Raw genomic sequence first — 24,897 nt, forward strand, 5'->3', positions numbered from 1 at the left:
CCACTGATTCCACTTGTCACTTTTAGCTGCTACACTACAAATTTCAGAGGAAAAAACACAGGATGTCACTCAGAAGATGAGTATTATTGCGCAGGTATTGGCATATTGCAGTGTTATTAGTGTATACAGCTTTGTCAGCATATGTATAAATGTGTATACTGACGACATTGTTGTTTTACATTTTTTCCAAACTATTCAGATTAGTTATATGATGAATGTGTGCGTCAGATGCATTCATATCCAAATTTAAGTAGAGTGTGATCAGCAGCTTTGGTGTATTCTAAGAAAGAGGGGATGCGCTTATTAATGTTGCGATGCATTTTGAATGTTATTAGGGTTTTTAGGAATTTTTATGTATAAAATGCCATATAAAGAGAAGGGAATTTTCCCCAGTCTAACAGTATTTATGGATTTAATGGTGGTTTGTCAGCCTGTATAGTGCTTTGTAACACAGGGAGCAGACCTGACAGCTGCTTGTGTGTAAACAAAAGGCCATTTCACGGTTAGGCCGTTACTCATAAATTTCTAGTCAGACTCATCCCTCTCCTGTTAACCAGCCTCAGGAATCTGCTTATTGGAACCCCATTCCTTTTAGACAATAGGATTTCTTGAACTATTGCCTTGTAGGACTCACAGCAGCAGCGTCATCTCCTTCTCTAAACTCTGCAGATGTTTGTGGGAAGGTCACCGTGTCTGCTGCCGTGTTTCATTCCTAAGAGTAAATACGATAATGGCTACTCATGTCAGACTGATTCGATAAAATGGCTCCAGCTCCACTCTGGAGCTATCTGAACATTTAATTGATACTGCAGGCTCAGGCTTCTTGTTTCATGATAAGGCACGCAGAGGATAACACTTTGGCTTAATATCACCATTCGTGTTGTCTTTCTTTTATTGCAGGTGTGATGTACATATGTGTGGCTGGTGTTTTACATTAGCATAACATTACCATCCAGGAGAATGAATGCAGAGGAACTGGAGCTGCTCGGTGACTCCAAGTACAGGAATTATGGCGCAGCAGTGGACAAGGCCCTCAAGAACTTTGAGTACTCCAGTGAGTGGGCAGACCTCATCTCTGCACTGGGCAAACTCAATAAGGTAAGAGTTCTATAGGCTCAGCTTCTTCTAAAGATTGCTTTGTTGCCTAACTGCATCTGTATAAGTAACAGTAATGCAGACAGGTCTGTACAATGGCCTTAGTTTCACTTGTTTTGGTTCTATGATTTGTACGGAAAAGCCTTCCAGCTGTCAGTTTTCAAATCCTGTCTCAGGTTCTGCAGAATAATGCAAAATACCAAGTGGTTCCTAAGAAGCTGACAATAGGCAAACGGTTGGCCCAATGCCTCCACCCTGCCCTACCTAGCGGGGTCCACCGCAAGGCCTTGGAGACCTATGAAGTCATCTTCAAGATCATAGGACCTAAGAGGCTGGCCAAAGACCTTTTTCTTTATAGGTAATACTGCACTGTCAGATCTCAAAAAGCAAGATAGTCACAAGGTTTTTAGGTGGGTAGCAATAAACATCTGCCGTTTCCCTCCACAGTGCTGGGCTTTTCCCTTTACTTTCCAATGCTGCTATGTCAGTGAAGCCTGTTCTACTGGGGCTGTATGAGACCTACTACCTGCCCCTGGGAAAGACCCTGAAGCCAGGCCTGCAGGGACTATTGACTGGGGTCCTACCTGGTCTGGAGGAGGGCTCTGAGTACTATGACAGGTGAGAATAGGAACACAAAAAGTAACACTTGGAATGATGGTGACGTGCACAGTAGCCCTTAACTAAACCATGAAATAACTGCCAGAAATCTTAAATTTTTTGATAATGGAGTGTTTGTTGAACCTTTTAGACAAACTATATGAAAATATGTTAAATTTCAATCTGCATATACAGTGGAGCAAAAAAGTATTTAGTCAGCCACCGATTGTGCAAGTTCCCCCACTTAAAATGATGACAGAGGTCAGTAATTTGCACCAGAGGTACACTTCAACTGTGAGAGACAGAATGTGAAAAAAAAATCCATGAATCCACATGGTAGGATTTGTAAAGAATTTATTCGTAAATTAGGGTGGAAAATAAGTATTTGGTCACCTCAAACAAGGAAAATCTCTGGCTCTCACAGACCTGTAACGTCTTCTGTAAGAAGCTTTTCTGTCCCCCACTCGTTACCTGTATGAATGGCACCTGTTTGAACTCATCATCTGTATAAAAGACACCTGTCCACAGCCTCAAACAGTCAGAATCCAAACTCCGCCATGGCCAAGACCAAAGAGCTTTCGAAGGACACCAGGAAAAGTATTGTAGACCTGCACCAGACTGGGAAGAGTGAATCTACAATAGGCAAGCAGCTTGGTGTGAAAAAATCAACTGTGGGAGCAATCATCAGAAAATGGAAGACATACAAGACCACTGATAATCTCCCTCGATCTGGGGCTCCACGCAAGATCTCATCCCGTGGGGTCAAAATGATCATGAGAACGGTGAGCAAAGATCCCAGAACCACACGGGGGGACCTGGTGAATGACCTGCAGAGAGCTGGGACCAAAGTAACAAAGGTCACCATCAGTAACACACTACAACGGCAGGGAATCAAATCCCGCAGTGCCAGACGTGTTCCGCTGCTGAAGCCAGTGCATGTCCAGGCCCGTCTGAAGTTTGCCAGAGAGCACATGGATGATACAGCAGAGGATTGGGAGAATGTCATGTGGTCAGATGAAACCAAAGTAGAACTTTTTGGTATAAACTCAACTCGTCGTGTTTGGAGGAAGAAGAATACTGAGTTGCATCCCAAGAACACCATACCTACTGTGAAGCATGGGGGTGGAAACATCATGCTATGGGGCTGTTTTTCTGCCAAGGGGACAGGACGACTGATCCGTGTTAAGGACAGAATGAATGGGGCCATGTATCGTGAGATTTTGAGCCAAAACCTCCTTCCATCAGTGAGAACTTTGAAGATGAAACGAGGCTGGGTCTTCCAACATGACAATGATCCAAAACACACCGCCCGGGCAACAAAGGAGTGGCTCCGTAAGAAGCATTTGAAAGTCCTGGAGTGGCCTAGCCAGTCTCCAGACCTCAACCCCATAGAAAATCTGTGGCGGGAGTTGAAAGTCCGTGTTGCTCGGCGACAGCCCCAAAACATCACTGCTCTCGAGAAGATCTGCATGGAGGAATGGGCCAAAATACCAGCTACTGTGTGTGCAAACCTGGTAAAGACCTATAGTAAACGTTTGACCTCTGTTATTGCCAACAAAGGTTATGTTACAAAGTATTGAGTTGTATTTTTGTTATTGACCAAATACTTATTTTCCACCCTGATTTACGAATAAATTCTTTACAAATCCTACCATGTGGATTCATGGATTTTTTTTTCACATTCTGTCTCTCACAGTTGAAGTGTACCTCTGGTGCAAATTACTGACCTCTGTCATCATTTTAAGTGGGGGAACTTGCACAATCAGTGGCTGACTAAATACTTTTTTGCCCCACTGTATATGAGTTTTAATTTGTGTAACATTTGCTACACAAGGCATATTTTTGCAATTTAGTCATTAAAATGTGTCATGCAAATTATGTCATTTTTTTTAGGGTACAAAAAAGTCACGCTGATGCTATAGAAGTCTCAAAAACTCTCAAAGACACACATATCAAATACGATACAGTGGGCTTTAAAGAGTTAAATTGCTGTGATAGCCCATTACAAGAATGCATTTTATTGCCTAATGTGGAAAGGAAGTGATAATAGATCATATGAATGATAAATGAGGTATGTGAGTCATTGCAACATCACTATTACTAACAGAGGATAGCCTGAGACTTGGTGTGGACTTTAGACCGATGTATTTTCATGTCTCATAATGATCACTGAAACAGTCTAAGATTGTCCTGAAAACTGAAAGTAGGCATCTATTCTTTTCATTTGTTCAATCAAATCAAAAGACTATCTTAGCATTTATTGGCAAATGATAGGCCAGGTAGTCAGAAATGTATTCATCCTGTGCAAAGTAAACCCTAGGGGGCGCTCCAGTTCCAGTTAAACTATGATGGTACTACTGGCCTACAGTATATATAGTAGACTTTCAGCATGCTCTAGTAGGAAACGCATAGGTGTTTCTAATGCAAACGGTGGTGCCATTTTGTTACAGTGTCTCAGTTAGTAATACCGTATGGAATTAATATTTGTGAATATAAATGTGCCTATTTATGGCATATCTGAATGTTGGCTGTCTTTTCAGCCTGTAATTGTATAGTAATTGTATATACATTATCATTGTGATTCCTTTCTGAACAGATTTTGCTTCTGTCAAATTACTTTTAAAAGGAGGTTGTTTTATGTGTTTATTTTTGTTGTTGTTTCAGTATTTTCTTTCTCATTCAAAGGACTTTCATGTTGCATTATAACCTAAGAACTAACTTATGTCTTATAAACCTTGTGTGCAAGGTTATTATAGTTAAATTATATTTTACCTAAAATTAAACAAAAAAATAATTTTTTTAAATGTTTTGGTTACCTGAAATAAAATAAAAAAAGCTTTCAAAATAAACAAAATTTACTGTAGTCATAACTTTAACATATCTTCATTCTTTGTTATTATGGTTAAATCTGTGAAAACAGATTTCACAGATTTATCAGTAGGCTATGGTGGATATATTTATGCATATAGTTTATTAAAAAGTTTTGTAAAGCAAAAAATAAGATATGCATCTTAATGTGGCTCTTACAATTCATATTTGTCTACATGATTATAAATTATTTCCACAGTGTTGTGTTGGCACTTTAATATTTATTCAGAACTTCATGTATCTTGCCCCTGATACATACCAGCTATTTTAGAATAATTAAAAAGACTAAAATCTAACAATGAGGCTGTTTTCAGCTACTCTAAAGAAATATTTTTTTCAGAGTACTTAACAATGTAATAACAATGAAAGCTAAACTGAACGATGCAAGCCGTAACATTTGAAACTAACTGAAACAAAACTGAAGTGAAACACAAACATACTGCCTTCTTGTTAGTTCAGTAGACGTTACACCACTATTGGGCCGTGTTATCTGCTGTGTCTCAGTGAATGCTCTCTTCAGAGAAGACTCGGTAATGACTAATAAATTATGATGGTTTGTTATTTAACTTGGATTGTTTCTCAGTTAAATCTTGTTGGAAAAATAGCAATAACATTATCAATACTACTATGTATATAGTTGCATTAGTAATACATATATCTTATTTCTTGATTGGCAATATGATAATTAAGGTGTAGTGTGAGAATGTGAACACTTGCTTTCTGGAGTTCTCAGATTCCTGGTTGTGGTGGATCTCATATAAACCCCCTTTACTTTGGGATTTTTAGATGCTCATGTAGACAAAGACTTTTACTTCTTAGTACCAGCTGTGCATTGTGGACTGTATCATTTCTAGCGCCAGGCCAGTTAGAGGTAAAGGTTGGTATGTGCTTACTAAGGCTGGTCCCTGTGACCCATCTGTGCTTCCTGTAGAACCAACACCCTGTTGGAAAAGGTGGCTGCAGCCGTGGAACAGTCGGCTTTCTACAGTGCCTTGTGGGGCAGCATCCTGACCAGCCCCTCTGTGCGTCTCCCCGGGGTATCCTTTGTACTTCTGCACCTCAACCGTAAGCTCTCCATGGAGGACCAGCTTTATGTCATGGGTAGTGACATCGAGCTCATGGTACGTGGCAGATAATTCCTCATGACAGCATTGCATGTCCTTCAATTAAAAATATAGGTCTTGACCCTTTCAGTGAGAGCACTAGTTAAAAAAATGCACTACAGCTTAGAGTGGATTGGGCTGGCTGGATAATATTCTGTTTCTGTTCTTGCCAGGTGGAAGCAGTCAGTACGTCAGTCCAGGACTCCAGTGTTTTAGTACAGAGGAGCACTCTGGACCTGATCCTCTTCTGCTTCCCCTTTCATATGAGCCAGGTAGGGGGAAGTAGCGTGGTCTGTGCAGTATGATAACAGTGTTTCCCTGAGTCTGCTTTAGACTGAAGTATCTATGGACTTCTCATAATAAGATATCCGTTGTAACATTAGTATTATTGTTCTTGTTTTTTGTTGTTTCAAATCTAAAGGTGTTTCTTTGGGTCTTTCTGTGCATCTGCACATGCATGCGTGTGTGTGTATCTGATCACAAGGAGGCTGTTTAGGCAGCTAGCTTGGTGACTGTTGCTGGCTGCTTGTTAAATTCTTCACCTCAAAAACATTTCTGGATCTGGCAGGGCTAGGATGGCCTTGATTGTCTTTGTGTTTGTGTGTAAAACCATATAATCTGTGCAAAAAGGACAAATACACAATGACAAATATTGTGGTCTGTTGTGTGTTGTGTTCAGGCAACTCGCCCTGACATGATCCGGATCCTGTCAGCAGCTTTGCATGTGGTTTTGAGAAGAGACATGTCCCTCAACCGCAGACTCTACGCCTGGCTCCTGGGTGCGAAATCCATGCTCAGACACAGTACTGACACTCGGATGCATCACTGTTTGTACTCATCATGTCAGTTGTGGAATATTGTAGAAATAAGGGGATATTTTCCAGATTTTCCTGTATTTGTCAAAGTGCGTGGTTCTTAAGAATTGGTTACTTTTACTATTTACTCTTAGCCTTAAATCCACTTTCATGTAAATACAAGAGGACTAACAGACAAGTTTCACAGACCGTGGCAGGAATCCTGAGACACAAAGCTTTAAACACACTCTCCTTCTGTGTGCACACTATGTTTCTGCTGTTTTTAACAAAATACATTAAGCTTGTATCTGCTTTGGCTGTTGTCTTACTTTATTTTTTCTTGTTTGCAACTTACTGCGGGCAAACACACTGGTAAGTATCAGCATGATTAAAAGGCGACACTAAGTGAATCTGCCCACTCTTTTTAAGTAAAGCACTGTGCAAGCTTACAATGTTAAATGCATTAAATACAAACATTTCTGAATGACAGAAATGATGAAGGAACAAATCAGGCTGAGTCTTATGTTGAGGTAAACAGGAGAGTGTGATTAGTATTCAGTCAGCAGCACCTATGTTGTTTTGGTTTTATTATTCAGTCATTTTGGAGATTGACCCAGTCTAATCTAGTCACACTTAGTAAATCTTGATCTGCATTTGAGGCTGAAATATTACTAATGCTTGAGCAGCCACTAACTGTAAAAGAAGCTATAAAACACACAGGTTTATCTCAGCGAGAGACTCAACCTCTATTTGTTCCTCTTTTAACAAAGGGTTTACACCTTTTCCTGTGCTTGAGTGTTATAGAATTTTTTCTGAATGTTAATGTGAATCTAAGTATACGACTTTTTTCTTTAAAGGCTTTGACAACAATGGGGTGATAATAGGCCCCCGTAGCACTCGACAGAGCAACCCGGAGGAGCACGCTAGCCACTACTTCAACACCTTCTCTAAGGACATGCTGGTCCAGGTGAGCTTTCAGGCTGACTGCATAATCAGGTCACCGATGGAAAAATTGTTTTTTGTGTAAAACTGATTTTCGAAATATTCCCCAAACAATGTCTCTTGAGACTAGACATGTCTGCAGTATGGTGGGGGGGGAAAATCTTTTGTTGTTGTTTTTTGTGTGCTACACAGTTTTTTCAACCCCCTTTATCCTTATCCCACACCTCTCCCTAGCTGTGCAGATACTGTATGTCCTGCTACTATTCCCAGCAGCCAGCAGTGGGCACAGAGAGCAGCCAGCAGCAGTTTTATTTTTATATTTTATTTAATTTTTTTAATTTATTTTTTTGTCTCTTTTATATATATATATATATATATATACATACATACATACATACATACATACATACATATACATTTATATTTCCTCCTTCGCCATCTGCTCAGATAGTTAATCAGAGCTCCCTCCGTAGGGATACGGTCAGTACTACAGGGACCGTCTGTTCCACGGCTTTGCCAGTGATGTGGCAGACGAAGCGTGAAACACACACGTCACATACAGAAAGAGAAAAAAATGAGAGGGCGACACTGTGAAGACAAAATTGGTTCTGACAAACATAATGGAAAAAAACAAATATGAAAATCAAATGAATATAAATTATATTTTATGATTCTTGCAGTAATAAAGTGTGTGTGTGTGTGTGTGTGTGGATGCGTGGGGTTATTTTTTTCAGGCAATGGTGGGGATTTTGCAGGGTAAGGCTCGAGGCGGAGAGGAGGAGAGCATCCTCATGCATGACCTCAAGCCATTTCGCATCCTGATCAGTCTACTGGACAAACCAGAGCTTGGTAACCAGTTTATTAGTGTTGAGATAATAGAAGTCTAATTAGTGTCCTATATGCACTATGTGTTATATAAATAGTCTGATTTTTGAATGTGTCCACACACTCTGCTTGTGTGTCATCCAAGGGCCTGCTATCCTGGAAGACGTTCTGATCGAGGTGTTTCGAACTTTGCACACACAGTGCAGAACAGAGCTGGACCTCCAAAACCAGAGTCCCTTCAGCAAAGATCACACACACCTCAGCAGGTCTGTCTGATCCACTACTCGACCTTCTTTACTGTTGAGACATGAGGGATGATAAATAAAGCCTCATTTATTTGTCAGCTCATTTAACAGTGACGGTGGACTCTGGTATAGTGAAATATGGACTTACAATATAAAGCTTACGCAGCAAAAGTAGTACATTAAATACATAAATCACTTTAAACCATCCAGTCAGATACATTAGGTCAGACTGTTAATGGCAAGACAGTGACAGGAGCACATTAGTTAACTTTGGCTGAAAGGACTTTTGTCAGTGAGATCCCGCCTGTGAGTATACGTTTTTTTTTTTTTTTCCAAGCTGGACAATGAATGACAAATAGAATTTACTACAGAGCGTACTGGACCTTTTATTGAATATTCTTATTTGCGGAGTTAATACATTTACTCTAACACTGGCATGCTGTATTGTGCTGGAGCTGCATGATGATAATTTTGACTTCTTTCTCAGTAAACTGCGGGAGAACAAGAAGACGGCAGAACTGATTAAAACAGCCAATTTGCTGTTTAATTCGTTTGAGCCGTACTACATGTGGGACTACATTGCTCACTGGTTTGAGGAGTGCTGCAGGTTTGTATATTAAGATAAATGTTGACATACAAAATACAATTAAGGCAATTGAGGCACATCTTGCTGATATCAAAAAGTGTAAATCTGTTAAAAACTAAATTTGCTCTCTTGCTTTTGATGCTTCATTCTTGTTTGGTTTTCATTGTGGTGGTAAAGCTCTCTTCAGCCAGTAGTGGGAGCTAATTCAGTTCATAACAGCTGTTGTTTCAAGGTGCTTAATACTGGAGGATGTGCAATATTAGATTTAAAAAAACATTTATTTTTTTTTGGGGGGGGGGGAGTAAGCGCCCATAGCAGCATAACTAAGAGACGGTTCAGGGTCACCTACTCTCCAGTCCTAACTATATGCTTTATCAAAAAGCATTATCTTTAAATTAGAGAGGGTTTCTGTCTCCTAAATTCAAACTACAAGCTGGTTCAAAAGGAGAAAAGCCTAAAAAGAGCTCTTTAAGATACGATGAGATAAATCTGGTCATTCAGGACCAGTTAGGAAGTTCAATTTAAATTCAATTCTGGATTTCACAGGGAGCCAACAAAAAAAAGACTCTATCTCTCTTTCTCGTCCTCAATAGTACTCTCACTGTGACATTTTGGATCAGCACGAGTCTTTTTCAGGGTGTTTTATTAACTGAAACTAAAGGAACTACAGTCCAGTCTAAAAGTGACAAATGCTTTCTTAGTTTTTCAGCTTCACTCAGAGACAGGATGTTTCTCATTTTAGCAAAAAAATGTTCCTAACATTTAAGTAGATATGTTTCCCTGTTGCAGGCGGACAGTGAACAGCAGTGCAACTGCAACACGGCATGTTGCGAGTGCAGATCCTCCTGAGCTCTTATTGGTTGAGTTCTGTCAGCTGGTAGATTTTCTGCTGGATATTGTTTCCCTGGTGAGTCTTTCTTTCTTTCTTTCTTTCTTTCTTTCTTTCTTTCTTTCTTTCTTTCTTTCTTTCTTTCTTTCTTTCTTTCTTTCTTTCTTTCTTTCTTTCTTTCTTTCTTTCTTTCTTTCTTTCTTTCTTTCTTTCTTTCTTTCTTTCTTTCTTCACTCATTTCTAAGCATTTTCATGCTTTCTTATCAATTGTATTATTTTCTGTGTGCTACTTTGTCATTTACAGATTTATTTATTTAACACTACAAAACTTCAGTGATCTGAGGTTTTGTAGTCCGTACCAATATCATTGAAATTAAATGAGTGTTGACACCACATACAATTTCAAGGTTTTAATTTAAACAAATTTGTTAGTGACTTTGCTCTCTTAACGTTAGGAGCAGCACCCAGCTCATATTTGGAGCCGACTCTGATAGATGGCAGAAACATTGCAGTTTGAAGTGTGTCTTCCTTTTGTATAGAGTGTGTTCCTATTATTGCAGGTAGCAGCAGACCTGTAGCTGTACATGCATTTCTACATGTTATTTTCATTGTCCAGTATCTCCATTGTCTGCTTCATACTACAGCAGTGTTAGGTTCCTTTGACGCCCTGTGCTCTTTCTTTTATTACTGTACCTTCATGTTTTAGTTTCTGTCTTTAATAGGTTTTTTCTTTGGTGTTGCATCTCTAGCATAACCTGTCGTCTCTCTCCTACAGTACTTTGTCACCCTGCTGGGCTTTGAGTCTCAGTCTCTCTCTCTTGGCTCACATACTTTCTTTTTATCCAGTATGTCCCCTACAAGTACTTTCGCCATTAACAATTCTGCACTCATGTTGTCAGATTTGTCCTTCAGATCTGTTTTGTAACATCCAGTCTGTGGGATGTTACGGCCACCACTCGGGTGTGTGCCTTCCTCCTGTCTGTTCTGTGTGTTTGTGTGCCATCACTGCACAGGTTCAAAAAGCCTGTGTGTTTCATTTTCCTGCCAAAACTATTGTTTGCATCTTTGTAAAATTATGCTTGTCTAGACTGAATTTCCAATCTGAATGGTTTGGAAATCCCACACTCTTTTATTACCCTGTTTAAAAGCTTGTGCGTGTGTGTACGCACGTACGCGTGCGTGCGTGCGTGCGTGCGTGCGTGCGTGCGTGCGTGCGTGCGTGCGTACAGGTGTATTTGTATAAAGAGAGAATGTGAGAGTGCTGTGTTGCCCGTTCTCTGCTCGCTCCTGTCTGTTCAAACTATCTGCTCTTTCTCCTTGAAGCCTACTAGAAGCATGAGGGTAATCTGCCAGGTAAAGTACTGCTCTTTCCTGCTTTTTCACCTCACCCTGCTTCACTGAGGCTACGATAACATTTCTGCAATGTCCTGCCAACATCCCTCAGGCCGTCTTTGTTGCCTCCCTGCTTTGACTGATCATTTCAAATTGACTGACTTGTTGTCACTTAATGTCATTTTAATCCCAAATGAAATAAACATGATCCCAATGGATTATGACATACCATCACATGTGTTGCAAGCTTAACATGGCTGTTTGGTGTGGATCTTGTGAAAATGAAATCACTGCCCAGTGTGTATGTGCTTTTTTTTTTTTTTCTTAAGCATGCAAGCAGTTATATGCTACTGCAGTGCTGACATATTTATTAAGAAATATGACCCTTTTATTTTACTCTTTGAGTTAATGCTTGTGCTATAATATGTTTTGTTAGCCTTTTTTGTTTTATAAAATCTCTGTGTTGCATAGATTTAATACATTTAATGACAAAACTACAATTTTCTTCCATTTGAACTATTGAACTAAAGGTAAAGAAAAGAAAGTTAATAATAAGCAGCTCTTAAAACTGGGTAAATGTAATCTTAGATGAGTAAAATCTAACCCAAAATGCAGAAGCAAACAAAGTACCCATTTACTGTTTTTGCCATCAAAAGAACTATGATGGCGAAAACAGGGGTCTAGGGCTGGATGTCCCAGAAAATTGACAACAATGTCAGACCGTGCAGTGCTCAGAGAAACTGCAAAAAATTGCAAAAAACCCCCAAAACCACGCAGCACATATAATAAAAAACAAATACAGTGGTCCCTCACTATAACACGGTTCACCTTTAAAATAAAAAATAAAGTTGGCTGATTTGCGGATTTCACCTATCGCGGGTCATTTTTAGAACGTAACTCCCGCGATAAACGAGGGACCACTGTACAGCAAATCAGCAAAAACACCTCAAACCAACTTTCAACCACGATGGTGGAGGGGTGATGATTTGATTTTGCAGCTACAGGACCTGGACACCTTACAGTCATTGAGTCCACCATGAATTCCTCTGTATAACAAAGTATTCTTGAGTCAAACGTGAGTAACCAGCAATTTTTTCTGGCACAACTGCACCTACTTCCAAGGTGCATGGAGAATACAAATATCTGATGACGTGAAGACTCCAACGAAACTTAAATTATTAGTGAACAACTTTATTGGTTGACAAATGTGTTTCTGCTTTCGACCTTCATCAGGGTCATTACAAAATATCAAACAGTTTGTGTTTAAATAAAAAAACAGGAAACAGAAGAAATCCAAGTGGACCAATCACACATTCACAAATAAACAAGCTGACCAATTAGCATTTAACAGGTTAAGCCAAGGCCAAACAGGCTCTGGACTAAACCACTACAGATTAAAAAAGGGGGTGGGGGGGATTTAGCACGTCCTAAAGTAGTTCATATTCCAAATTACACAGAAAAATGCAAACGAGTTAAAATAAAAATAAAGTACACTCTGGAAAGTCAAATGTGAGGCCATCTGTCCGACAGCTAAAGCCTGACTGAAACTGGGGCATGTAATAGAATAATGATCCCCCCCCAAAATACAACAGACTGGCTGAAAAAGAAAAGAATCAAGGTGTTGCAATGGCCCGATCACAGTCTGATCTCAACCTGATTGAAATGCTTTTGCGTGACTTTAAGAGAGCTGTACATAAATAGATGCCTCCAAACCTTAACAACCTAGGGCAACATTATGAATAAGAGTGGGCCAAATTCCTCCACATTTTGATAGACAGATGAGACAAAAAAATATTTCTTCATGTTTTTTCTTCTAAAGGGGACTAGCTTACAAGCTGTTAAAAATTAGAATATACTTTGGCTTTCACACTGCTTCTGTATTTTGGCTTATTTGCTTGTAAAATAAATAAATGACATCATGTGTTGTTCATATCTGGTTGTGTTTACCCAATTCTGTCCTGTTCTGATGTGTAAAAAAAATTTAGAATTGATAGTTTTATTTTCTTATTTAGACTTTATATAAGATGCACACACATAAACAGATAAACAGTATTAAATAGCATTTTCCACTTCTTTCTTCTTTAGAATTAGCACATGGTCATTCACTGAAACGATACAACACTAAATTTATTGATTCAAGGTGTGATCATAAACAAATAGGAACATTCAAATTTTCTGGTCTAAAATGTTTTTTTTCCCTGCTCTTCCAGACTGTTTTTAGTGCTGCTGCTATTTTTAGGTCCCTCAGAGGAAGACCTGTTCTCTCCCTTTGCACTTGTGCCTCTGTGATGTACTGGATCTCCTCCAGTGTGTCAAAACAGTGATTTCTTGCCATAATGTGGCATGTAGTGCCAGTTGTGAGCGAAGATTGTGTTGCAGTGGTAAACAAACATTATGATGTGGTGGGTGGTTCCACTGAATGTCCCTTTTCAGATGTCTCAGGTCGGTAGTCAAACTCTAAATTAACAACAATCATAACAATCCTGCTCCTGGTTCCTGAATACTGCTCAGCTTAGCTCGATGTTTGACGTACACGGTGGTCATTATGGGATTTCCATACAGCCAATAAAAATAGCAGCAGCAGTGGAAGTGGTGCACAAGAAGATGAACGAGCTCAGACAAATTAAATCGGGTACTTTTTTTGATATTTGTGGGCCTGTAACTTTTTTTGGTCACACCTCATGTAAGTTAAAAAGAAAGCACACAAAAATTCCACTGACTTGCCCTTTGATACTCAGTCGTATATATGAATTTGTATTTAACAATATTTAATCAAGCAAACTGTCTTCTTTTAACAATTTTGTAGAGTTAAAGCCCAGCATCAGCATAGCTAACAGGCGTAATAACTTCATATCACGTTCCCCTCTAAGCCCTTCAAATGCACAGTAATTATATTCAGTTCCACAACTCAGTTCTGTTTTGGTCCCTTGCACCTTTTTAGGAGACGTACATAGAAATCCAGACAGAGCATCTCCCTCAACTGCTGTTGCGGATGGTAGCAGCCCTGACCTGTCACCTGCAGGCCCTGGGCCTCGGCGAGCTCACCCACTGCCTCCGTCTGTGCTCCAAGATTCTCAGCAAGGTGCAACCTCCACTGGTCTCCCCTCTGGCCCTGCCATCTGGCCCTCAAGCTCAGGGCCTCTCCAGCTCTATCGGCAAGCCATCAAACTCAGCAAGGGACAAAAACAGAGACACGGAGGACAAACAGGTGATTACAATGTCTCAAAATGTTTCAGGGGTGTAAAAGGGAGTTGGAGTTCCTGATAAAGGGAAAAAGATAATAATTGGAAAGTGTCGGGGTTAATGACAGTAAAGAGATTCAAAGTTAAAAATAAAGTACTAAAAGAGAAGTCAGTGTTCTGCCAAGCTCTGTTGATCATTTAGTTTAGTCTCTGATCCTTTAAAAAAAACAGACCCTGTTGCTGCCAAACACAAGGATCAAACCTTAATTTGACTGGCTTTCCCTACAAGTTATTGGCCAAAAACTCATCAGCTTAGGCTCTGATGGTGTGTCCTGGTCCATGAACAGGGCCTCTTGGTGCCTCCTGCCAGCCCTCTGGCCTGTGCTGTCTTTGGCTGGGTGGCCCTGCCATTCCACGCTCCCTCGACACAAGTCATTTGAAGATTATTCAGAACAAATGCTGCTTTCGGCTGTTGAGGTCCTTCTGGTCCCTGTCCAACAACCTGGTTGTTTTAAGTGTTTGTAAGCCTAGTGAGCCATGATTTAAAGTTCAGTCAGTCCAGTGCTCAGAGCTGGAGAGGGCCATGACTGTTGAGAGAGCGAGAGAGAAAGAGAGAGAGAGAGACCCATGAGGGGCTTGAAAGAGGACAAGTAGAAAGGCAGAAGATGGTTCCCCAACAGCTGAGCCCAGCTCGCTTTTTCCTCTGAGGAAGTAGAGGAATAAACTAGCTCGCGATGCCTCTGGGGTTTGCCATATCCATCAGAGTGGAAACATTCTGCATACATCCATTGAATACTGTTAACACCCCACCCCTACACCCACTCTGAGGGGCATATAGAGAACGTTCTAGCAAACATGCCATCTGAGTCCAAGCTCCATAATGTACACGCTACCTCACTCAAAATATATCCCAGGAAGCCTCGAGGCCCCCAAAGGTTGGCCGGAATAAAGAAATGTAAGAACTTCAGTCTGTCAGTCTCGCTGCAGCAGGATGCTCCCTCAGATCAGGCCCAGCAGCTGTGTACGCAGCCTTACTATATAAAGACCAGTGTAGTCATAAACTTTATGTGTCTGCTGCAAGGCTAACACTATTTTAACTAATAGCTAAGCACATAGTGATTATTTACTGAACAGAGTGCATATTTCTTATGGACAAAGGCTGTAAATTTCTGCTCAAGTCACTATATGAACGATACACTGCACTTCCTGGAAGTGTCTTCAGATTATATTATAGGTGGAGATTGAGTTACTTGAGCAGTGTTATATCAGTAATAAACCAAGTTATATCAGTAAGTTGCAAATGAGAAACAAATTCTGTAACTTGCAGCAAAAACTGCAACTTCAACAAATTTTGCCATATGGTGTCTTACCATTTCCTGCAATGCCTTATGGAGTAAAAAATGCTATTAGATAAATTTGTGATGTCCTATTTTAGATGTAATTTCTAATTATACTTCAAAGGGTCTGCTGTGACAGTGTCCATGATGATGCTTCAAAACATCTCTACACCCTTCATTCAGCTTAATACCTTTGTTTTGGTTTTGTATAGAAAAAAAAATCATTAATAAGAAATCTGAGAGTTTTTCAGAAAATAATCCACTTACAGATGGATAATGCCTGCATTTTTGCCGATCTTTCTTCCTTTGTCTTTTTTTTTTTGATAGACTCTCCCTTCCACTCTGGAGGGCCCTGGCACTGAGGATGTCTTCGAGGATGTGGAAAACACTCCCAGCTGTCGCTCTGAGAGTGGCTTCACAGAGTTTGTCCAATACCAAGGAGACGTTCCTGAAGAGGCAGAGCACACCCCTCATCCGCACTCCACAGTCAGAACAGGCCGTCGCTCCTCAGGCCCGTGTCATTCTAAACCTCTGGACAAACCAGTCATGCAATGCTGTCTGGAGCACTTCCAGCAGTTTCTCTCCCGCCTCATTACCTTATACATTATCCCAGGGCAGGTGAACAAAGTCGAGGGTCACAGAGGCGAAGTGACACAATCAGGGCTCCTGGTTTCAGAGCGCTCCCAGAATGGTGATCATGCAGAGGTTTGCTCGGGCTCTGGGAGGGTCCAGAAAGAGTGCATTGCTGCCTTCACGGCTGCCTGCCAACTCTTCCTTGAATGCTCCAGTTTCCCCGTCTACATCGCAGAGGGGAATCTCAAGTCTTCACCCAGACAGGAAGAACTGCTTGGTAGGTGCAGTCTATGTTAATAAATGCACGAATGGGTGCATACAGTTGTACATCATTGTAAATAAGAACAAGGAAAGTTTGTTGACACGAATTCATGTTAAGTCTTTAACATGTTTTCTGTCCCTCCTGCATCCATGCAGAGAGTGAGCAGGTCCGGCTCCCGCTGTGGCTCCAGACGCTGATGGATGCCTGTTGCCTGGCCAGTGACTTCAGCCTGCAATGTGTAGCCATATCCCTCCTCATGGACCTAGTTGGGCTTACCCAGTCTGTTGCCATGGTTACTGCTGAAAGTGTGGCATCTGGCGCCAGCTCCGAGTCCACCCAGCCCATGAGTCCAAGCCAGGGTCGAGTGGCTGTAGTCATCAGGCCGCCGCTCACTCAGGGAATCCTAAAGCACATTGCTGACAAGACAGACTTCTTCAAGGTAGAGATCTGGTTCCAGATTGCAGTGGAACTATTTGGCTTTTTTTTCTTTATTTTTTTTAACCCCATTTAATGTTTTGCTCAGTCGGTGGCTCTGATTTTGTGGGACCAGCTGAATGAGGGAACCCCTCAGCACCATCAGCGCAGTGTGGAACTTTTCTACCAGCTTCACAACCTCGTTCCTTCCTCCAGCATCTGCGAGGATGTCATCAGCCAGCAACTCATGCACAGGGACAAGGTCAGCATAGTGCTCACATTACCAGGCAAAAATCAGATAAAAGAAATCCATGCTGAAGCATGTTTCTGTTTCAGCAAATTCATCTGGAGGCCCACGTTAAATTCTCTGTGCTGTGGCATTTAACGCGAGATTTGAACATCACCAAGTCTTCTCCGTTTAGTCGCACATTTGACAGGTACATGTGAAACTGCTGATCATATGGAAATTGTGCTGATGAAAGTATCCACCATTAGTAGATTTGATGACCCCTTTTTCTTAAATTCCTTTTCTTACCTTTTTTGTCTTACTGTTGTCTTTATCCCTCAGATCTCTCTTCATAATGCTGGACTGCCTGAGCTACTGGGATCCATGTACCAGTGCAGTTGGTCGGGCTTGGCTGAATCAGGTCCTTCAAAGACATGACATTGCCCGGGTCCTCGAACCACTCCTCCTCCTCTTGCTCCATCCCAAGACCCACCGAGTCTCCATTCAGAGGGTGCAGGCGCAGCGCCACTTAGCCCAAGTATTCCCTGAACCGCCTGAACGGGAGCCATCAGAACCCATTTACAACAGAGACTCTGGCTTCTCAGACAGTGAGCACTAACCTTTAACTGTCTTTTTGAACTTTGGCTTCACTTTGGTTCTTTATGTAAATATTCCTTTTATCTCCTCCTTACTTTTCCTTAGACTTCAGTCAGATCCAGAGTGAGAGGGTTGGACAAGAGGATCTCCGAGGTTTGACAGTGGGTGACATGGAGCCATTCTGCCTGACTGTAAACCCATTGAGTGACAGCCTGTCCATAATGAGTCTGAGCAGTGAGAACTTGCATCTAGCTGGTGAATATCAGCCTGCTCACCAACAGGGGGAGCCTCAGAGTTCAGACTCCACTGGTTCTCATTCTTCTACAGTGGAAAATGGCAGCTTTGAGGAACCAGAGGGAGTCAAATGCATGATAAATGGCTCAGACCCACAACCTGGATCCTCAGATGACCCCTCTGAGGATTCTATAGAGGAAGTTGTGTCTTGTGTTTTAGGTGAACTCATCGACAGAGTTCTACAGCTAGTTGATGACGGCTCTCTTGAAGTATCATATCCACCTGAAAACTGGCCCCAAACTGACACTGACAGCACCTCCTCGGATATATCCATTGGTACCCGCCTGGACTCTGGGCTTCCTCATTGTTCCAACCACCAGACTGTGCCGGAGATGTTGGCTGAAGGCACACTGGAATTTCTCACCATCACACCAGCTGTTGCGTCAGTAGACGGACAGCACAAAGAGGGCATTACCCGCCATAGTTCCTCTCCTTCCATTGTCACTTTGCCAGACAGCTCTAACCCGGCCACCCCAGACCACACCCTTCAGGTGGATGACTCTCAGGCCCGCAAACGTAGCCATAGCAGCATCCAGCTTAGCCTTAAAGGGAAAATTATGGAGAAGCTGGCAGACAAGTCTCCAGGGGCAAAGCCAAAGATCAAGAAGATTAAGAGGAAGGAAGAGGAGAGACAGAGGAAGGCAAATCAAGCAGACAAACTGCGCCCACCCAGTATTTTCTTTGGTGATAGTTTAGATCTAGAAAACTGGTACAGCTGCGGGGAAGGTGAGGTGTCAGAGATAGAGAGCGACACAGGCTCTCCCAGCGGGGGCTCTGGGATGACTGTTGGGGGTGTCAGCGTTACAGGACGCAGATCATCCTCTGCCCCACCTCGTTTTAACATCCACCCCCTCTACCAGCACGTCCTCCTCTACCTCCAGCTTTATGACTCTTCCCGGGCACTCCACGCCCTGTCAGCCATTGCAGCCATGCTTAGAGCTGCTCCCTCCGGGTTTGTGAGCGCCATCTCCACCACCAGCATCAACAACACCTACACCCCACAGCTGTCTTTGCTTCAAAACCTCCTAGCCCGTCACCGTGTTTCTGTCATGGGCAAAGACTTTTACTGCCCCATTTCCCAGGACTCCCACTCCCATTCATTCCGCAGTGCCATGTACCTGGAGATCATCATCTCACTCTGTCTCTACTTCCTAAGAAGTTATTACTCTGCTCATGTGCCTGCAGGCCCTCAGGACTTGGCAGGGAACCGGGCCATGCAGTTAACCAGTGTGGAGGTTTTAACTCTCCTTTTCAGTGAGCTAGCCAAAGTCACAGGTGGCTCAGCGAAGGGCTTTGCTAGTTTTATAAGCGATGTCCTCTCTAAGTGCAAAGTTCAGAAGGTGGTTCTACACTGCCTTCTCTCTTCCATATTCAGTGCTCAGAAATGGCACGAACAGAGGGTGGCAGGGGTCAACATGGCCACAGTGGAAGAAGGTCTATCTGAGGACAGCGTTATCAACCTGTCAGAAGACCAGATAGACAGCTGTAGTGCAGTCCAGGCCCAGCTGCTCAGACTGCTGCAGAGTCTTGTTGTGCTTGAGCACAGGGTCCTTCTGCCAGCTGATGAAGGAGCAGAACCTGTAGTAGGAGGGGTAGGAGGTGGAGGGACTGGAGGCAGTGTTGGAGCAGGGTTTGAGATATTGGGTGGGGAAGTGGAGCATGTCAACCCTCAGCAGCCAATGACATCACTGCAGTACCTCCATGGACAGCCTATCACAGCACAGGGTATGTTCCTTTGTTCGGTCATCAGGGCCTTGCATCAGCACCACGCGTGCAAGATGCACCCACAGTGGATCGGACTCATCACAGCCACACTACCCTACATGGGGAGAGTCCTAAGGAGGGTTGTGGCCTCGGTCACTCTGCAGCTGTGCAGGAACCTGGATAATCTTCTCCAGCAGTACCGCTATGAGACCGGGATCACTGACACCAGGTATTAATGTCTAGATGGATCTTGTTAACTATGTAACAGATCAGCAGTACAGTGCATTAAAATGCCATGGCATGGCTTGGTCACCAGAGGGCAGCCTTGACCATCTTATGTAGTGATTCACTTGCAAGTAATTTTCTCTAAAATGCCTCTATAATTGTGTAAAATGTTGTGCTTTTTTGTTCATTTGAAATATTTCATGTTTAAACTGCTTATTCTCTGTGCTTTTTAGACCACAGTGGATGGCTCTCTGCATTCCTCCTGACCTGATTCTGACTTTGCTAGAGGGCGTGACAGCCATCATCCATTACTGCCTACTGGATCCCACCTCCCAGTACCACCAGGTGAGGGCATCATGCACCACATGATTGCAGCAGACTGCATTCTGATACCTCAGTGAACATTTACACAGACTTTACATAGACTCATTTACACAAAGCAATGCCTCCCCTATATTTTAGAATAGTGGTTTCCTTATTTGATACATTAGTGAGGATAATCATAATGAGGTTTTACACATTTTTTGTTTCATTGTCTAAAGCTTTGCAGTATACCAGCATTCAGTGTCTTGCTGTATGTTCTGCTGTTTAGTTACAAGTGAGTGTTGATCAGAAGCACCTGGCTGAGGCTCGATCAGGCATTTTGTCCATCCTCCACACCATCATGTCTTCTGTCACCCTCCTTTGGAGTGTCCTCCACCAGGCTGATAACTCTGACAAGCCAGCTGCTGCCTCTGCTGCTTCCACATCTAACATCAACCTTGGCTCCACTAAGGTATATAAGTTGAAATGTATTCATGGTTGTCTAGTCAGTCTGGTCTCATAGTTAGACTGCTCAAATTGACTGAATTGGGTGAAAGGAGCCTCTAATATTAAGACTTTTAGAAGATTTCCATTAATAGATTTTATTTCAGATAACTTACCTTCAGAAGTGTTTTTTCTTTCACAGATGATCTGAAATGCCTTTGGCATCAGCACAGACACAGAGACCAAGTATCGACCAGAAACTTGAATAATGGAGTTTTATCTTGGTCTTGTTCTCCTTAGTTATCTGACTACTCAAGAGCTGGCTCTATTGATTCTTGGTTTACCCGTTCAACTCATGTGGGAAAGAAGTAGAGCTGTTACAGTGATCTGATTATTTAGTATCTGGTCTGTCGACAGGTCTGGAGCAAGCACTGTAAGTTAATGTGGTGATCTATCCCAGTGAAGTGATGCTGCTCTTAATAGTTGGTTTAAATCGAAACAATGATTTGTAGGCATGAGCAAAGACGCAGTAAATTCTGCAAGTTGGGCCCAGATAAAGCCAGATAGCCTGTTAACCTTGTGTTGTTACCTAACCTGAAGAGTTGCTGCTTGGCTCTATAACTCATAAAGCAATACTAAAACAGAATCTCATTATTGGTGCTTAAGGATTTTCTTTCTGCAGTTATAGATAATTATTTGCCCCTTGCAGATAACATTTCATGTTTTACTGAGGTGGGATGGAAAATGTAATTTCGCAGAGATATCGTGGTGAATCGTATCCTGCAATTGAAATAACTTGTAACTATTACAGGCCCCGAGTCCCTGATGGAGGAATAATTAGGACTAAATAACTTGGTTACTTTTATAACCGACTTTACATATCCGAAGTGCAAGGCCCAGTTTAAATGTTCTTTAACAGTTTATTGTGTCACTTATATGCTCACTGTGGAAAGTTGCGTGTTATACATATTTGAATATGACATGTGAGCCAAGAACTTTTAGGGAAGTAAACTGTTTGCAGCTGTATCATGGAGAAATCAGAGCTCTGCAAGATAGACTGAAATTATAGGATGTTGATGGTAGAAGTATGGTTAATGTTTGTGCATTGTTCCTGCAGAACCTCCGTCAGCAGATCCTAGAGCTGCTGGGTCCAATCTCCATGAATCATGGCGCTCATTTCATGGCAGCTATAGCCTACGTTTGGAATGAGAGGAAACAGGTCAAGACTCCAGTCAGAAATAAGGTATACACAATTAAAATGTGGACGATTGTCTCAATGCCCCCATTTGAAGCTATTTAAATAACACAAAATATTTTTCCTATTTGCTGTAGTAAATGGAAAAAGTGTGGTTATTTCTAAAAGCATGCTGAAGTTATATATTTTCACATTTGTTCTCTTTCTCTTAATAGGAGTGTTTAACCAGGGTCCAGTATGCCTCAATTTGATTACACTCTTGAAATCATTGTATTTCTTCCATTGAGTCTGAATGACTTTCTTTCAGGTGATTCCGGTAGCCAGTGAAGAGCAGCTGCTGCTAGTTGAACTGGTTCGCTCTGTCAGCGCCATGCGCACTGAGACTGTTATGCAAACAGTCAAAGAGGTCCTGAAACAGCCGCCTGCTATCGCCAAGGACAAGGTTGGTGTTTTGGTGTTTGTTGCTCAAGCCAGTCTTTATCTGTTTTTGTCTCACTTCTAAATTTTGCATAACAATGCTAGGACAGGAATGTACTCGTGTGAATATCAAGAGACTATTATGATTTATGTCAGTAAAAATGAAGAACTGTGGTAATTGTTGCCATGATTTTCTGCTTCAGAGGCTTTACAGTTTGTTTTAGAGGGGCGCTTTTTAATTTTGATACCTTTTCTCATAGGATAACTTGAAGTCTTTCAGTTAGAGTTCAGTCATTACAATAACTGTTTTTTCTGCTTTCCAGAAGCACCTCTCTCTAGAGGTCTGCATGCTGCAGTTCTTTTATTCTTATGTCCAGAGGTGAGTACACAGCTTCTCACATAATTCTATAATTAGACACCATATCTGTTGAATTCCGATATACATAGAATACACTCTTTCCTTGTGTGTATAATTACAACAACTAACCACTCTGAATTTATGATGTTGCCTCTTTCTGTGTTAGGATTCCTGTTTCCAGTTTGGTTGATAGCTGGCCATCTCTGTTGGCACTGCTGAAGGACTCTATACAGCTGGGCCTGCCCGCTCCAGGACAGTTTCTCATATTGGGGTACGTTTCTCTCCTGGGTGTTACAGTAGTCCAGTAAACATAAACTGAGTAAACAGTGGTATGATTCACTTTGCTTTGTCATTCTTTGTATAAAGCTGTTTTCTGTGTTTCTGTCCAGTTTAGCTCTAGAAGGCTTTTATTTTGAAATAGTTAAAGAAAGTCTTAATGCTATAAATTTAACAGGGCAAGTAGAACCAGTTATACTAAGCAAACAAGATACAGCTTACTCTGATAGAGTCCTGCTTCAACAAAATGTCTCTTTTATTTTGTAACTGGGGTAAATAAAGGTCTCTGTCAGGATTTTCCAAAATACAGTTTTTAATTTTAACTTATTTAATACCTTTGCTCCTTTGTTTTTCTTCTCCAGAGTTCTAAACGAGTTCATTTTGAAGAACCCTAATCTGGAGAGCAAGAAGGACCAGAGAGAGCTGCAGGTAGGTACTGCAGCCAGATTGTAGATAATAATGTGACAAGTCCATGCTCTACAGACATGCCGGATTATAACGTGCTGGATACAATCAAATTAAGCACAACAAGAACACTGAGGGAATCAAAATCATTTGTATGTTCAGGACGTGACCCATAAAGTGGTGGAGGCTATTGGGACGATTGCAGGCTCCTCGTTGGAGCAAACCACGTGGCTGAGGAGGAACCTGGAGGTGAAACCTTCTCCTCAGATCGCTGTGGATGGAACCAACCTGGAAGCTGATGTAGAAGGTGCGCTGCCTGAACTTTACGATCATACATGAAAAGGCTGTTAGCTATGTTGCTTGATAGTCACACTAAACATGTCTGGCCTTGACACCAACTACATTCTCTGCTTCTGCCATGGATGGTTTAATGTGTTTCTTGGTTTTCCTTTTCACGTCTTGATTTTTTTTTTTTTAAAGATGATTTCGGTAATTCTGTGAATTCAGATAGCAGAGTCATAAATGTAGCTAACATTTTCGGGTTTAATCTGAATGCCAGACAATAATTCTTAACGTAACTCAGCTCAAGCAAAGCACGTATAAACTTGTGTTCACAGGAGCTAACATGTCTGAAAACATGTGAAATGTGAATAGTTTTGGGGTGCTTCAGCGTGGATGTGTTATTATCTGTTGTGTAGCTGCTGCTAATGTTTGGTATGTGTGTTTTGTAGATTTAATGCTCACAGTGATGGAGGCCTCCAGCTTCACTCCATCAGTGTACAGTGTGCACGCCCTCACGCTATTGGCCGAGGTAAAACACCTGAGTGTCTGTGACTCAGTTCAACCCTGTCTTTGTTTCTCAAGCCATCAGTCAGTGCCATCAGTCATTCCACTGTTCGTCTTGATTATGCTTCAAACTGCTCTCGCTCATATTTACCAGCAATGTTTAGGCCTGTCGTTATCAAGCACACCCCCACGGTCCATCTGAACTTCTTAGAGCTGATTTATAACCACCTCTCAAACTCTTAAACCATTATTAATGAACCAATAAATTCATGTGCTGAGTTAAGTGTTATGCTTTGGAGGAGGTGGATAATTGAAATCGGTGGCCACCTCCAATGTTTTGGCTGTTTTAGCTCAGAGTGGAGCTCATTACGCAGATATTGCCCATGCTTCATGGATGCAGTTTATAGATGGATGGATGCATATAAGGCAGTTCATCAAATATGTCCTGCACTGCAGTCTATGCATCTGGTAGCTGGTGAGTAGTGTGATGGTCATTTCTTATTTTTCACTCTTTGGATAAAAGTACCTAATGGCAGAAAGAATGTGACAAAATGTGGAGTGTACATGACTTTTGTGAAAAACACATTTATTTAAGCAAAAAGAAAGTTAGTATGCAGTCAAATATGTATCATATCAGTAACATGTTTGATGTGTGATGTGGTTTGTAAATAAAGAGCCAAAGA

At 41.7% G+C, this 24,897-nt stretch overlaps 1 protein-coding gene across 3 annotated transcripts in view; it reads left to right on the top strand.

Annotated features, from left to right (window-relative positions):
- Positions 1-24,897, top strand: part of dop1a (DOP1 leucine zipper like protein A) — a 30,997-nt gene that overhangs the window by 1,094 nt on the left and 5,006 nt on the right. Inside the window, exons 2-29 of one of the 3 annotated variants that reach the window (XM_085422539.1) lie at positions 901-1,098; positions 1,272-1,453; positions 1,543-1,713; positions 5,492-5,681; positions 5,837-5,935; positions 6,343-6,442; positions 7,315-7,424; positions 8,134-8,248; positions 8,370-8,490; positions 8,957-9,076; positions 9,845-9,962; positions 11,208-11,237; positions 14,158-14,424; positions 16,063-16,585; positions 16,726-17,009; positions 17,094-17,246; positions 17,321-17,421; positions 17,553-17,818; positions 17,913-20,034; positions 20,264-20,375; positions 20,623-20,805; positions 21,895-22,020; positions 22,280-22,414; positions 22,713-22,768; positions 22,914-23,018; positions 23,386-23,452; positions 23,591-23,735; positions 24,160-24,239. In XM_085422539.1, coding sequence (XP_085278665.1) covers positions 961-1,098; positions 1,272-1,453; positions 1,543-1,713; positions 5,492-5,681; positions 5,837-5,935; positions 6,343-6,442; positions 7,315-7,424; positions 8,134-8,248; positions 8,370-8,490; positions 8,957-9,076; positions 9,845-9,962; positions 11,208-11,237; positions 14,158-14,424; positions 16,063-16,585; positions 16,726-17,009; positions 17,094-17,246; positions 17,321-17,421; positions 17,553-17,818; positions 17,913-20,034; positions 20,264-20,375; positions 20,623-20,805; positions 21,895-22,020; positions 22,280-22,414; positions 22,713-22,768; positions 22,914-23,018; positions 23,386-23,452; positions 23,591-23,735; positions 24,160-24,239 — 6,219 coding nt within the window. In that variant the 5' untranslated portion in view covers positions 901-960. Of the gene's footprint in view, positions 1-900; positions 1,099-1,271; positions 1,454-1,542; positions 1,714-5,491; positions 5,682-5,836; positions 5,936-6,342; positions 6,506-7,314; positions 7,425-8,133; positions 8,249-8,369; positions 8,491-8,956; positions 9,077-9,844; positions 9,963-11,207; positions 11,238-14,157; positions 14,425-16,062; positions 16,586-16,725; positions 17,010-17,093; positions 17,247-17,320; positions 17,422-17,552; positions 17,819-17,912; positions 20,035-20,263; positions 20,376-20,622; positions 20,806-21,894; positions 22,021-22,279; positions 22,415-22,712; positions 22,769-22,913; positions 23,019-23,385; positions 23,453-23,590; positions 23,736-24,159; positions 24,240-24,897 lie in introns of all 3 variants that reach the window. The other 2 variants (XM_085422540.1, XM_085422538.1) reach the window with 2 other exon arrangements.

Source organism: Rhamphochromis longiceps, linkage group LG11, assembly GCF_057381845.1.
Source record: "Rhamphochromis longiceps isolate RC_006_pf linkage group LG11, R_longiceps_female_GT1.1, whole genome shotgun sequence".
Classification (NCBI taxonomy): domain Eukaryota; kingdom Metazoa; phylum Chordata; class Actinopteri; order Cichliformes; family Cichlidae; genus Rhamphochromis; species Rhamphochromis longiceps.